We start from the raw sequence: 12,659 nt of genomic DNA, 5'->3' as shown, positions 1-12,659 counted from the left end.
AAAAAAAAATTTTTTTTTTTTTTTTGCCCGCCAGTATCATACAGGGCTTTTAAGCTACTGAAAATAATTAATTTTAAAAGGATATAAACAAAGCGAAATGGTTTTGTCAGCTTCCTTCTCTTGTTTATTTAAATGTGAAATTATAAACTACCTAATGTTTAGATAATAAAATTTATTTTTATTTTGTTTCGTTTTATTTTAATTATTAGTTGACTAAATCCTCTGAAGTTAGTCATCTCAGAAAAGGTGAATGCATTTCCCATGAAGACCTTCTCTTTCTTCTTAGAAATAACAAAGTAAGCCTACTTATACATTCTTCAAATATTGAACAAATTTCAATTAAAACTGCATAAATTAATTGTTCCCCATATTTACATACAGCTATTGTCGTTATAAAGTTTTTTGGGTGATGTTTTGAAATTGATAGTTTTAATACCCATAAATATTTAATAAGGTATTTTAAATGAGAAAGCTTTTAAACAAATAAACTGCTTTTAGTTTTATAAATTAATATTCGCTTCTAATGATACATTTGAATTATTCTACTTAAAAAATTGCATCCAGAAGTGGTTCCAAGAAATGTGTCAAAGCTCATACTGAATTATTATTCTTTAGATGAATGTAACTTCTTGTGAATATACATGTGAGTTAAGCACTTTAATCTTTGCTTTTGATAATTGATACATTTGAATTACTCCACTTAGAGATTTCTTCAAATGCTTCTAGAAGTGTTTTTAATAAATGTATGAATCTTACTTAATCATTCTTCTTATTGGACTGAGTCTCTGCTCGCAATCATAGTGCTACTGTCGTATGTGTATCGGGACCTTGTGCCAATGAGTCCGCTATAGACAACTAGTCAAAATTTTCATTTTGTGACATAGCTAATTTGTTTGCCTACCGTAAGAACTCCCCCCGCCACGATGTCCGAGGCCGTCTGCTGCTATTGAAACAAAAATAGCGCATTTCAAGGATTGTAGCTTCTCTTCACTGTTAGGTTTGACACTATAGACCCTTTCTCTCAAGACCCGCGCCAAAACCTGTCCTAAACAATAACTCCACACCCCTATTTGAAATAGTTATATCTCGTTACCATAATCAGTGCCACAGGTCCAGACGAATGGCTAGGGGAGTTCTTACTTTAGACAAATTATTAAAACATTTTTTCTGCATCTAAACAAAAACCGGTTCGAAAGCGTGCAAAGAGGTTTTCCCTTTTTTGTAAATATACTAAAGTTGTTGCTCAATAGAGCTGGTCGAATCTCTTTCCTTACTCCGGAGATCACCTTACTTATGAGGCAAACAAACATACAAAACTAAACAGTTGAGAGGCTCCGATTTGCGTTGTGCTTTGCTTGGACCTTTTGTGCATTTACAGATGCTGTTATAACTGTGAGATATCTAATATTAGGGTATGGGCTTCACGAACTCGGGTTGCATAATTAATTAATCTCAATCATTCTTCTTCACATGCAGTTAATTCCTCGTGAATATACGTGAGATTTAAACAGTTTAATCTTTGTTTCTGATGAAGCATTTAAATCAATGCTTCTAGAAGTTTTTCTGATAAATGTATGAATGCTCTTACTGAATCATTCGTCTTCAAATAAATTTAGCTCTTCTTGAATAGACATGAGAGCTAAGCAATTTAATCTTTACTTCTGATGATAAATCAGAATGATTCCACTTAGAGTCTTCTTCGAGTTAATCTTTTCTTCTTTTTTTTTTCAAACAGCAGGCACTGAACTTCTCGTTCTTGGCCTCGGAAGATGCCGGAATAATTGCTCATTTAATTTTACCCGGTTGGTACTTGTAAATCTAAGTCACGGAGGCAAGTAACATTACCCACGACACTGCCACAGATCTGTTCATGCAACATACAGAGAGAAATATCCATGTCCTGAGCCAGATTAGAAGACACAATCATCGGCTTTGCCGTTGTGCACGCTGACCACTATCACCGCAGCACTTGGAGCTAGGAGTTAGTCTACTCCTAGCTCCATGCCACAGCGTGCACGCTGGCCGCCTTCTTTTTAATCTGGAAGTGCGATTCTAACAAATTTATTTATGCTCATTATATTATGTTATTCGACCTATTTAGACTGACATCTGGGCTTTATTTTTACATTTTTAGCAACATCACACTTTTCTATGTCTCTTCCTAAAGTTCTTTGTATTTTTGGATACTTAGCAAAATTGTATAATCTTTGTCATCATGCAGTTTACATAAGTACAAGTAAATGCAACTACTAGGTACATCAAGGCTGAGGCAAGAGACATTGAAAATACTCGTCTTTGTTTTTGCATATCTATCATCAGATTGGTGAAAAACTTTTGTCAGTTTGCAGTATTTTAATTTAAATTATTTTTTTATTGTGTTCCTTACTGAAATGAAATAACTTCTTATAAACTGAATCTTTTGTGTGATGTTCTAAAACGTAAATCGAGCAACTGATTTTATTCGTAGCAGTAATTTGTGATAATTATTTTTAAGAAACATTCATAAGAAAGGCATTTATAGATTTATATTAAACTTTTCCATTTTTTTTTTTAATTTCATTCTAAATAAACCTCTGTATTTTTGTTAATTGCAATGAAAATAATGTTTGTTTGATATTTTTTACGTCATTGTATACTATAATAATATTTATGCAGCTTTAATATCATTGCTGGTTTGCATAAATAAGACCAACTTCTTCTATCTGTCAATTTCATACCATATTTATCTATTTATTTGTTCAATTTTAGATAAAATTAAAGCGTTTGCTGCGATACCTTAATATCAAAGATGCTAAAGAAGTGATAAAACTACCTTCAAGACTCACAGGTTAGTTTTCCTATTATATTCTAATTTGTGCTATAATTTTGTTCTTATTTTATTTGCATTAGAAAAGTGGGGAAAAAATCCTATTTCATTCTCTTAATATTTTAACCAAGGTTTGCACAGTATTTGCTGTGATATGGTTTTCACCTTGATTTCTCATGATTTTTACCCCCCCCCCCACCAAAAGAAAAGACTTTTTTTTATTATTTTTATATTTTCTGTAAACAGCTATTAACTAAAATTAATTAAAAATTTAAAGCAGTATCAGGAAGATAAACTTGGACATTATTAGATTATTCTTATAAGTATTAGTAGTATTCACAACGCTTACCCATTACAATGCTCAATAATACTTATCTTAACTTGCAGTTAAAATTTGGACATTGACAGAAAAGGATAAAGAATTCTAGATTTGTATTGTAGATTGCAAGTCAATCTTATTTTATTGGTTTGTAGTTGTACTCTTTAGCTACTGCAATGAAAAAATACCTAATAACTGTGTTTAAATTATAGATTTGGTTAGAAACCCTGCCTGTGGTAAAAGAGTGAAGAAATGTATGAAATTCTTAAACTCAATCGATAATTTATTCATGTATGAAGACATATTAAATGAAGAAATTCCAGATCCAAAACTGGAATTCAGAAATAAGGTTTGTATTTTAAGTAGTGTAATTTTTATTGATATAACCCTGTATATTGTTATAAGCATAGTTAATGCTATTTTCAAAGATACATCATTTCTTTTTATTCCCTAATAAAATCTACTATTATTATCTAGGAGAAAATAAAACATGTTGTAGTAACACATTATTGAAAAATTTGCACTGAATTCCAATGTTGCTTCAATATTTCAATTTCATTAGGTTATTTACCTTTAAATTTGCATCTTTGTACATTGATGAAATCTAAGAAAGAGAATTTAAAAAATCTTAAGTAACATATAAATCTCTTACATTTATGTACTTTTTAAATACTTTGTGGAATTTTAAAGAAATGCAATATATAGTGTTTTTCACAACTATAGTAACAAACTTGAAGGTACAGTGGAGACAAAGACGAATAACTAGCACATAACATTGTAATGTCCAAACCGTGTCCATGTAATTGAGGGCACTGAACTGCAATTTCCAAAAGTAATAATTCTGTTAGAAGGCAGCATTTGCAAACTGGTTTCTAAGGCAGGAAGATGTATTGAAAGGGATGGGGATTTCATTAAAATGAAGTAAGATAAGATAAGTGTTTATTTTTCTTAGACTTTCTTATTATTCACAATTATGGTGAATTTCTCGCTGCTATACTACTGTTAATCAAAAACCATCTGCACTTTCAGTACCTTTCGTCTCATCCATTAAAAACACATTGACCTTCAAACTGTTAAATATGTATTTCTTTCTACTATCATTGATTACAACTATAGAAACATTTTTTACACACTCCAACTAACTCAATGTGAATATTTTATGAAAACTTCTGCACAGAAATTGTAGTTTTTTAATGTAAATTTTGCGTTCACATTTAGAAATAAAATAAAACAATTTCAAACTCAAAAATATCTTTTGAGTCATGATATAAAAATTTTCATCTTCATGTATGAAATGAAATTCTGCTTTTAATTTTTTAGAGGAAATTTGATATGGTATTTTCTATGAGTACTGAAGAATACTTAGAATTTAAAGATACCCAGCAAACCACGTTCTGTAAGTAAACAATTTTAAGGCCATTTTTTTTTAAACTTTACTCTGTGGTGTGCAAAGAGGCTAAGAGGGTTAAAACCCCAGACCTCCAGCCAAAGGGAGCATCAAAATAACCATCACAATGACTTAAAACATTATAACTTGAAATCAATTACAATAATTTTATTGTAGGATTAATTTTTTTACGAATAAATATTTGACTCTTTGAAAATATTTTATGAAGAAGTATATAATTTTCAGATAAGTTCCACTTTGAAGTTTTACGGCATTCACAATAAAATAACTCATCAAAATACTAAAAAGAAAGATCGCTTTTAATATTAGAATGTTCTTTACATGTGATGAAAACAATCAAGTGTACGATGTCCTTTAAAATACACGGTGAATTATTAAGCTGTACCACTTTAATGTAAAATAGAATAAACCTTTTTCTCAACTACTTTTTAAGCTAGAAAAATGTTTTCAAGAAGTATCATAATTTGTAAATTTCTTTTCTTGCTCAATCTCATTGGAGTTCTGTAAAATAAGTTTAAATTTCTGATAAACATTGTTGATGCTTGTTACTAATAGTATTTTGTACAAAATGTTTAATGTACAAGAAAAATGAATAAAAACTTGCTTATTTTTCTCCTTGTAAGGGTGAGTTTTTAATTGAAGAGAAATAACAGTCATTGAAAATGAAACTAAATTCTTTTTGATTTAAAGTTCTTTCTTTCGATATGCTAATTCATTGGATTAATTTTATTTCTGCTGTACATTTTTTTATAAATATTTCTTCTCAAAAAAATTATTTCTATGAAGCTAAATGCATTCATGTATCTTTCCCAAGACTGCTATTGTGTGGTGATGAAATAATCATGCTCAATAACAACAACTTTGTATTATCAGATGGTGTCAGAATAATGACTTTATATTACATCATTATCAGATTATATACCATTTTCAGATGGTATCAGGATAATAAGAGCTTCATATTACACCATTATCAGATGGTGTAATGTAAAATCCTTATTTGAATAGTGTGCCATGTCTATTTTGAGATACAGAGCCTTAAAGTCTGATGAGAGTATTGTTTTTACTATCTTATCTGTTTGTCTGGTGCCTCTATCCAGTTCTAAAGCTTTCAAAATTTATGATTGCACCATTATCAAATGGTATCAAGATAATAAGAACTTCATATTACACCATTACCAGATGGTGTAATGGAAAATCCTTATTTGAATGGTGTGCCATTTCTATTTTGAGATACAGAATATCGAAGTCTGATGAGTGGATTGTTTTTCCTATCTTATTTGTTCGTCTGAGGCCTCTAAAGCTTTCGAAATTCACCACTACACCATTATCAAAATAATAAGAACTTTGTATTGCACCATTATCAGATGGTGTAAAGAAAAATCCTTATTTGAATAGTTTGCCATTTCTATTTCGAGATACAGAACTACGAAGTCTAATGAGTGGATTGTTTTTCCTATGTTATCTGTTTGTCTGCTGTCTCTATCCAGTTCTAAAACTTTCAAAATTTTACATACCCTTCCAGGCATGCTAGTCTACAAAATGCATGCTTGGAAATTTTTTGGTGAGCATATCAACAAAATGCACTTATATTTAATCTGTTACCATTAACAATGCAGAATCTACACTGCACTCTTACTTTAATGATAAACTAGAAGCCTTAAGTATTATAAACAAAGAAGTGTTTGACAGAAATAAGGATTGATTGCATTTTTTGCACCATTGATAGAATAAATTCTGCAGAGCATTGTTTTTAACTATTACTATCAGAAGCATGTGCAATTATGATAGATGAATCAAAGTTTAAGTGTTTTACTCCATTAGTGTTTATTTGCATTGAAGTATTGCATATTCAAGCTGTGTCATTGTTATTTTGGCGATTTTCACCAAAATTTGAAGAGGTGCTTCGATAATTCTGATTAAATCTTTACATGTTAAGCCAGAGATGTAGTGGTTAAAATCCTCCAATGGCCCAATCAGAGTTTTTACCTGCCAAGAGCATGTCAAATAATAACATTTTTGAGCCCTGGCTGAAGATTTGGATTAAGAATTCCAAAATTTTAGTATATTCAATAGTCCTGATAGAAATTAACAAGCCTTGACACATATTTTAGGGGTTCCAACACAAAGTTTTTGCAGCCCTTACATTACAACACAAAAAGTCTTTTTTTTTCTTTCAGATCTTTGGAGAAGGAAAAAAAAATTTTAATTGTAGTTTCCACTTTGATTCTCGGAATATCTGTTTACATAAACATTCTACAATAACTTCTACTTGTTTTATTAGTACTTACTTCTGCTAAACAGTAAAAAGCTTACTGATTTATATTACATATTATTTTCTTTATGTGTGTATGAAGAATTTTTTGTTCAAATTTATTCAAAAAAGGGCTACAATTTTAGTAAAAAAAGAATGTTTCTGGAGGCATTTGTCTTAGTCTTTCCATTTTTGAGTGCAGCCTTAAGAATTGAGATCTTCTTGAGAATAAAGTTTGGAATCAATACATTTTTTGGACATGTATTTATATTAAAACATGCAAAAGTTTGTCATGGTAATGAACTTTATTTATACTTTTTTTATTTAGTTCCAAAGGGAGGAGCTGAGGAATTTACAGCCTGGCTGATGGAAGATGGCATCACAGACTTGACACCATCATCTTTTGCTTTGGAAATCATAAACTTCTTTGCCAGAGAAACAATTTGTGAAGTAAACTATTGGAGAGTTTTCTAAATGCTCTTTTTCATCCAACTTTTATTTTTAAATTTATATTTTTTATAGGCAGAAATAACCTGTCTGTATTCGAAAATTTTTGATAGAAGTGCAGAAAACTGTTTTTTATCAACTTAAATCATGGAATGATATTAAATTAATTCTTTATATAAGTTGAAATTTTGATTAATCTTAATTTTGTAATATCTTTTTAATGATAATAAATAAAATAATACTGTATTTATATTTATAAAAATATACTAAAATATAATACAAGGAGAATAGTATTGTAAAAGTGACTGAAAATGATACAGTGAATATTTTAATGAGCATGATATTATTCTATATCTTTATCTTCTACCACTAAATGTTTTTGAGAAAAGAGTTTTTCTTATACCCAATGGCTATACTTATCTTGCCAAATTTTTTATTGTCCTAGAAGCATTTTTATTGAATAAACGATTCACCTTAATAAATTAAAAGAATTAGTTTTAACTGTTACCAACACAATTGTAGAAATCATACCTTTATTCTATCACATTCTTATATAATCTTTGCATTATAATATTGTTTAGATCTGGTATTATTTTAAACTTTTTTTAATAAATAGCATTCTTTTTTTAATTATTTTCTAGTTGAGGTCTTTTCTGTTGAAGAATAGCATAATTTTATGACGCTGTCACAAAAATTGGATTCTATAATAACGGTTCTAGATACACAGTCAAATACCAAAATTAAGAATTTATAATTTATTTTATTAAGTTTATAAATAGTTTTTAACTCCAAATAATTGTATTAAAGTTTATACCAACGTTAATGATGGTTGTAACTAAAATAAGCATAATATTTTTTTTAATAAATTCTTCACTGTTTATTTATTTATTTTTTTTTTTTGTCTGAACTATACCAATAAAAATAATACATAACTGCATTACATTTCTGTTGGTGACATTATATTTTTTACACTCGTTTTTATTACATTTTTACAGATAATAGATTTAGTGATGATGCTGAGAGAAGATAAAATTTCTCAGACTGTTCACATTCCATCAGCACAAGAATCAATTGAAATGAAAGAAAGTGATTCAAATGTGGAAGAAAAATGCTCTACCAATGTAAGTATTATATTGAAAATGTAATAAATTTTCTTACTAAGCTATTTATATAATTTAATTTAAATATATTGTAATTGAAAGATGCAATGAAGTGCTTATGAGAGAACCAAGTGCAAAAAATATTTAGTGCATTTTTAATTGCAAACAATGTAACTGTTTTAATTAGTGCAAGAACCTTCAAAAACTTGACATCAGCTTCCTCTTATGCACGGCAGCAGGTATCGCAGATTATTACTACATCTGCACTTTATTTTTCCTATGTTTTTTTTTTAATTTTTAAAAAAAAAATTATCAAATTGTGAGGAAACTGCAAAGATTTCTTTTTAAAAATCTGTAAATTTATTTTTAATAAAAATTAAGACACCAAAATAACTATAATTTTTAAGAGCTATAATTTACTAAAAGAAAAAATTTAAATTACTTTAAAAAAATGTACTTATTATTTAAAATTACTAATAAAAATATAATTTTAAAAATAAACTGAAATTCGCAAGTTATATTACTAATTTTTCAACTCTTTCTCTATAAATTGTTTCTAACAGGATAGCAAAGATGCTATTACTGTGTTGGAAATACAAGAAGCTTTGCAGCGATATGTAAAGATTTCTGACAAGAATAAGTTCTTTTACAATGTAAGTAAATTTCTTTTTTTTTTTAATATTTATTTTTCCTGTTTCAGCAATTAATATCAGGTGTCTACAATAATGCATTCCTTCAAAATTTTTATTAGCTAATTTTCTTTAGAAATATGTGTTATATCTTGTGGGGAGAAATCTATAACCGATAGGAACTCTTTAATTCACTAACAGTATAAAACTTTTAAGTTGGTAAATGCAAAAAAGTGGGGAATTGTATTTTTTTTCACGAATCTTTTATAATTTTTAAACCTTTAAAAAACTGGAGTGTTCCTACCAATTGTTTAAAAAATACCTTGGGATCAATAGCTCACTTTTCCAGATATAGCACTGTCATGTGCATAAATATGTACGAGTCAGAAATTTTTCTCTATTTATTTAAAACTTAAATAACTTCTTAAATACTAGATATATTGCTTTGGGGGGGATTTCAGTGTAAAAAATTACATCGGTAATATATTTTTTACCCGCACTCCCTCGGTAAATTCCAGATAGAGACTAAACCTCACCTCGTTAGAGGGAGTTAAATTGAAATATTCATATTGGGCCTAAAGCACCAATTGACCATTCTAAGGTTTTTGAATGACCTTTGATGCATAGATTCACTGAAAGTATATATGTCTTAATAGTTAGTGTGGTAAGCAGTCAATGCCCAAAACTTTGGCACTGACATCACGCACATTGACATTAAAATAACGGTCAGTGCCACGATTCACTTGTTTCCTAAAAAGTATTGCCACATGTAAATAGATGTGTTTTTCTTATAATTCCTGAAGATCTTCAGCTTTGGCTCCCAAGCACGTTGAAAAAATAATTTATTCAAATATCCTAAAAATTTTAACAAAATCAAAATGTCAAGTATCCAACCTGCCTGACTCGTAAGAAAACTGGCTGTAAAAATTCAATTGACAAACTGTAGATTATTACCTAAAAATAAATTAAATACAATTTACATGGGAAAAATATTTCAAAAAATTTATTTAAGCAATGAAGTACTTCATTATTTAAATTGTCATATTAAATTATATCTGTCCAATTTTATTATTTAACTTCAAAAGCTTGGTTTTTATGACATTGAATATATTTTCAACCAACTTTTGTGTTCGTGAAGTTATATAGCAAAACCTTTTGTAGGCATAATTTTTTTTAACGTTTTGTTAGCACTTAAGGACAAAATTTTTCCAATTAAAATTAATTAAATACTAAAGAATAAATTTTGCTAACACTGGGAAAAATCTTTTATAGCAACTATAAGAAATGCCATCATTATATTAAAACAGTAAAATATTTATCACTCAAGATTTTACAATAACTCCTAGTAAACAATTTAGTCATTTACAAGTAAATGACTAAACCCAGTTCAGGTAAAACAAGTGAACATAAGCTTGAAAATTTTATGTTAGTAATTTTTTGCTTAACCGAGTCTGTTAAATCTTTCAAGAAAGCTATGGATTTTAGGATTGATAATTTCAGTCCCCAATGGATGGTTGATCTATATAGATTATTTTTACTAATGATCAGATTTTTAATACTGCCAAACTTAATCATTTGAAGTTATGACCTCTAATATGCAAATTATCAGTAATAACTAAGTAACAAAATCAGATATAAAAATCAATTTCTTAAGTTACTAATTCAGACATAAAAATGATTTTTTTCAATAGATTTGAGTTCTCTACCATCAAGATATGGGGAGGTATCTGAAATCGGAAAAATTAAGCTCTTTACTGATAATTTCTTTCACTTTTTACATATTTTGCTACATTTCGAGAGCTTTTTAGCGAATAAAAAACATTTTGCAGACAGCTATAAAATTTTGTTAATACAAAGATAATTGCACTTCCTTTTGGTAATTTATCAGTTAACTACTCAACTGCATTTGTCAAAAATATGTCATTTAAAATTACCTAGCTTAAAATTATTTAATTTTTAATAAAATTATATTTATTTTTTTGCTTGGTTACATCTTATTGTATCAATAACATCTTACTTTTTTTATAATTTGTTTTTGTTTTACAGTATAACAATGCCAGTGCACAACCTTGCACCCATGCTCCACAAAAAGCGTCATCAGAGAAATAGTCATGGCCAAAGCGACAAGTTACATATAAAAAAAATTTCATTCCCAATTTGCACGACATCCAACTATTAAACTCTAGCCCTAACTTTATCTTAGATGTACCTTATAAGAAAATTTACTTGAAACCTAATAACATTTACTGTTACTTGAAAATAATTAAAATGATAATTGTCAGGAAATCAAATGTATATAAGCATGTGACAATGTATGCATACAATGTGTACTGTATAACATTGATTCCTGTAAAAGCCAAAAATAATAATAATAAAAATTAGGAAAAAGAAAAAACCTCTCCAGGAAAATTTAATGTTTGTTCAGTTATTAATTTCTTATTGCACCTTTTTTTAAGGCATTTTTAGGGGAAAGGAAAGAGACTGCTTACCACTGAAAACTTGACTTTTTTAAAATAATAAAAGTGTAGGAATAGTGATCCCTCTTCTTTGAACCAAGATTTTTTATTAACTGTAATAAATGTACAGCAATAAAATAAAGATTTTTGATAGATTAAGCTCAAATTAATTGTACTGATAAATAAATACAACCTGTTTTACATTTCTTTCATCATCTTAAACTATTTTCTCTCTTTATTATAGGATAACTTGAATGTTTTGATTCCAGACGATCTTCTATGTTGCTAATATAGAAGTGGTTGTCATTGAAAATTTATTATTCATTTGTAAATTACGTTTCATCCTTATAGTAATAAAACACATTGTACATTTCTGTAGTTTTATTTCCTTTATCTGAGAAATCAATAATATAATTTATATAGTAAATAAAGAAAAGCAATAAATAACAAAATTTTTTAAATTTTCATTTTCTACTAGGTTGTTAATAGATATATTTATTATATAATCACTTATATATTAATATGTATTCTTATTTGAAGTTACTTTTTATATTTTAACAAGTTGAAACTATTAAAAAACATTATATTCTTTTTAAAGAACATTTATAAATTTGGTATATTCTTTTAAAAAATTTGATGGAAGAGAAATAAGAAAACTTAAGCATTTGTCTCTTAATAGAATGAGACTTTTTTTTGTTTTCATAATTAATTTTAAAAAAATTTTTGAATAGTGTTTTAGATAAAGCTTTTATACATTTTGCACTTTTTTTTTAGGAGCAGAAAAACAATTATACCTCATTTAAAATCACATAAAATGAAAGCTGGAGTAAAAATAAAATAAAAGTTGCACTAATTATTCCACAAAAAATTATCTTGGCCATTTTCTATTTTTTAGAATCTTTTCCCTTTGTCAGTATAATTTATCAGTTGTATCATGTTAACTTCAGTTTTGCATCCTTATCTCACTAATCTTTTGTATGCATTGTAATATTTTTAGTACATTGGGACTCTAGACCAGGTATCGCAAATTAGGCACTAAAAATTTTTAATCAAAAATTGTGCACATACAATGTATGAAAACATAATGAACTGATGTTTGAAATAATTTGCGAGACATTTTATGAGGAAAATAGAAGCACTGAAGTTTCCAGATTTGAACGGGATTCAAGTTTTTTAAAAATTGTTCATTACATCATTTTTCCACACATTATTTGCCTTGCATTTAAATATTCTGTCTATCAAT

At 28.1% G+C, this 12,659-nt stretch overlaps 1 protein-coding gene across 2 annotated transcripts in view; it reads left to right on the top strand.

Moving 5' to 3' along the window:
* The window catches only part of LOC107449411 (transcription initiation protein SPT3 homolog), an 80,146-nt gene extending 68,356 nt beyond the window's left edge, over positions 1-11,790 (top strand). Inside the window, exons 4-11 of one of the 2 annotated variants that reach the window (XM_043055304.2) lie at positions 210-296; positions 2,749-2,827; positions 3,338-3,474; positions 4,446-4,521; positions 7,113-7,234; positions 8,227-8,352; positions 8,895-8,984; positions 11,661-11,790. In XM_043055304.2, the coding sequence (XP_042911238.1) occupies positions 210-296; positions 2,749-2,827; positions 3,338-3,474; positions 4,446-4,521; positions 7,113-7,234; positions 8,227-8,352; positions 8,895-8,984; positions 11,661-11,705 (762 nt within the window). In that variant the 3' untranslated portion in view covers positions 11,706-11,790. Of the gene's footprint in view, positions 1-209; positions 297-2,748; positions 2,828-3,337; positions 3,475-4,445; positions 4,522-7,112; positions 7,235-8,226; positions 8,353-8,894; positions 8,985-11,006; positions 11,572-11,660 lie in introns of those variants that run through there. The other variant, XM_043055303.2, reaches the window with a different exon arrangement.
* Positions 11,791-12,659: the final 869 nt, after the last annotated feature.

The sequence above is a fragment of the Parasteatoda tepidariorum genome, chromosome 4 (genome assembly GCF_043381705.1).
Source record: "Parasteatoda tepidariorum isolate YZ-2023 chromosome 4, CAS_Ptep_4.0, whole genome shotgun sequence".
NCBI classification, from domain to species: Eukaryota; Metazoa; Arthropoda; class Arachnida; order Araneae; family Theridiidae; genus Parasteatoda; species Parasteatoda tepidariorum.
Note: the sequence above shows the minus strand (reverse complement) of the source record. Positions and strands in the feature narration are given on the sequence as shown.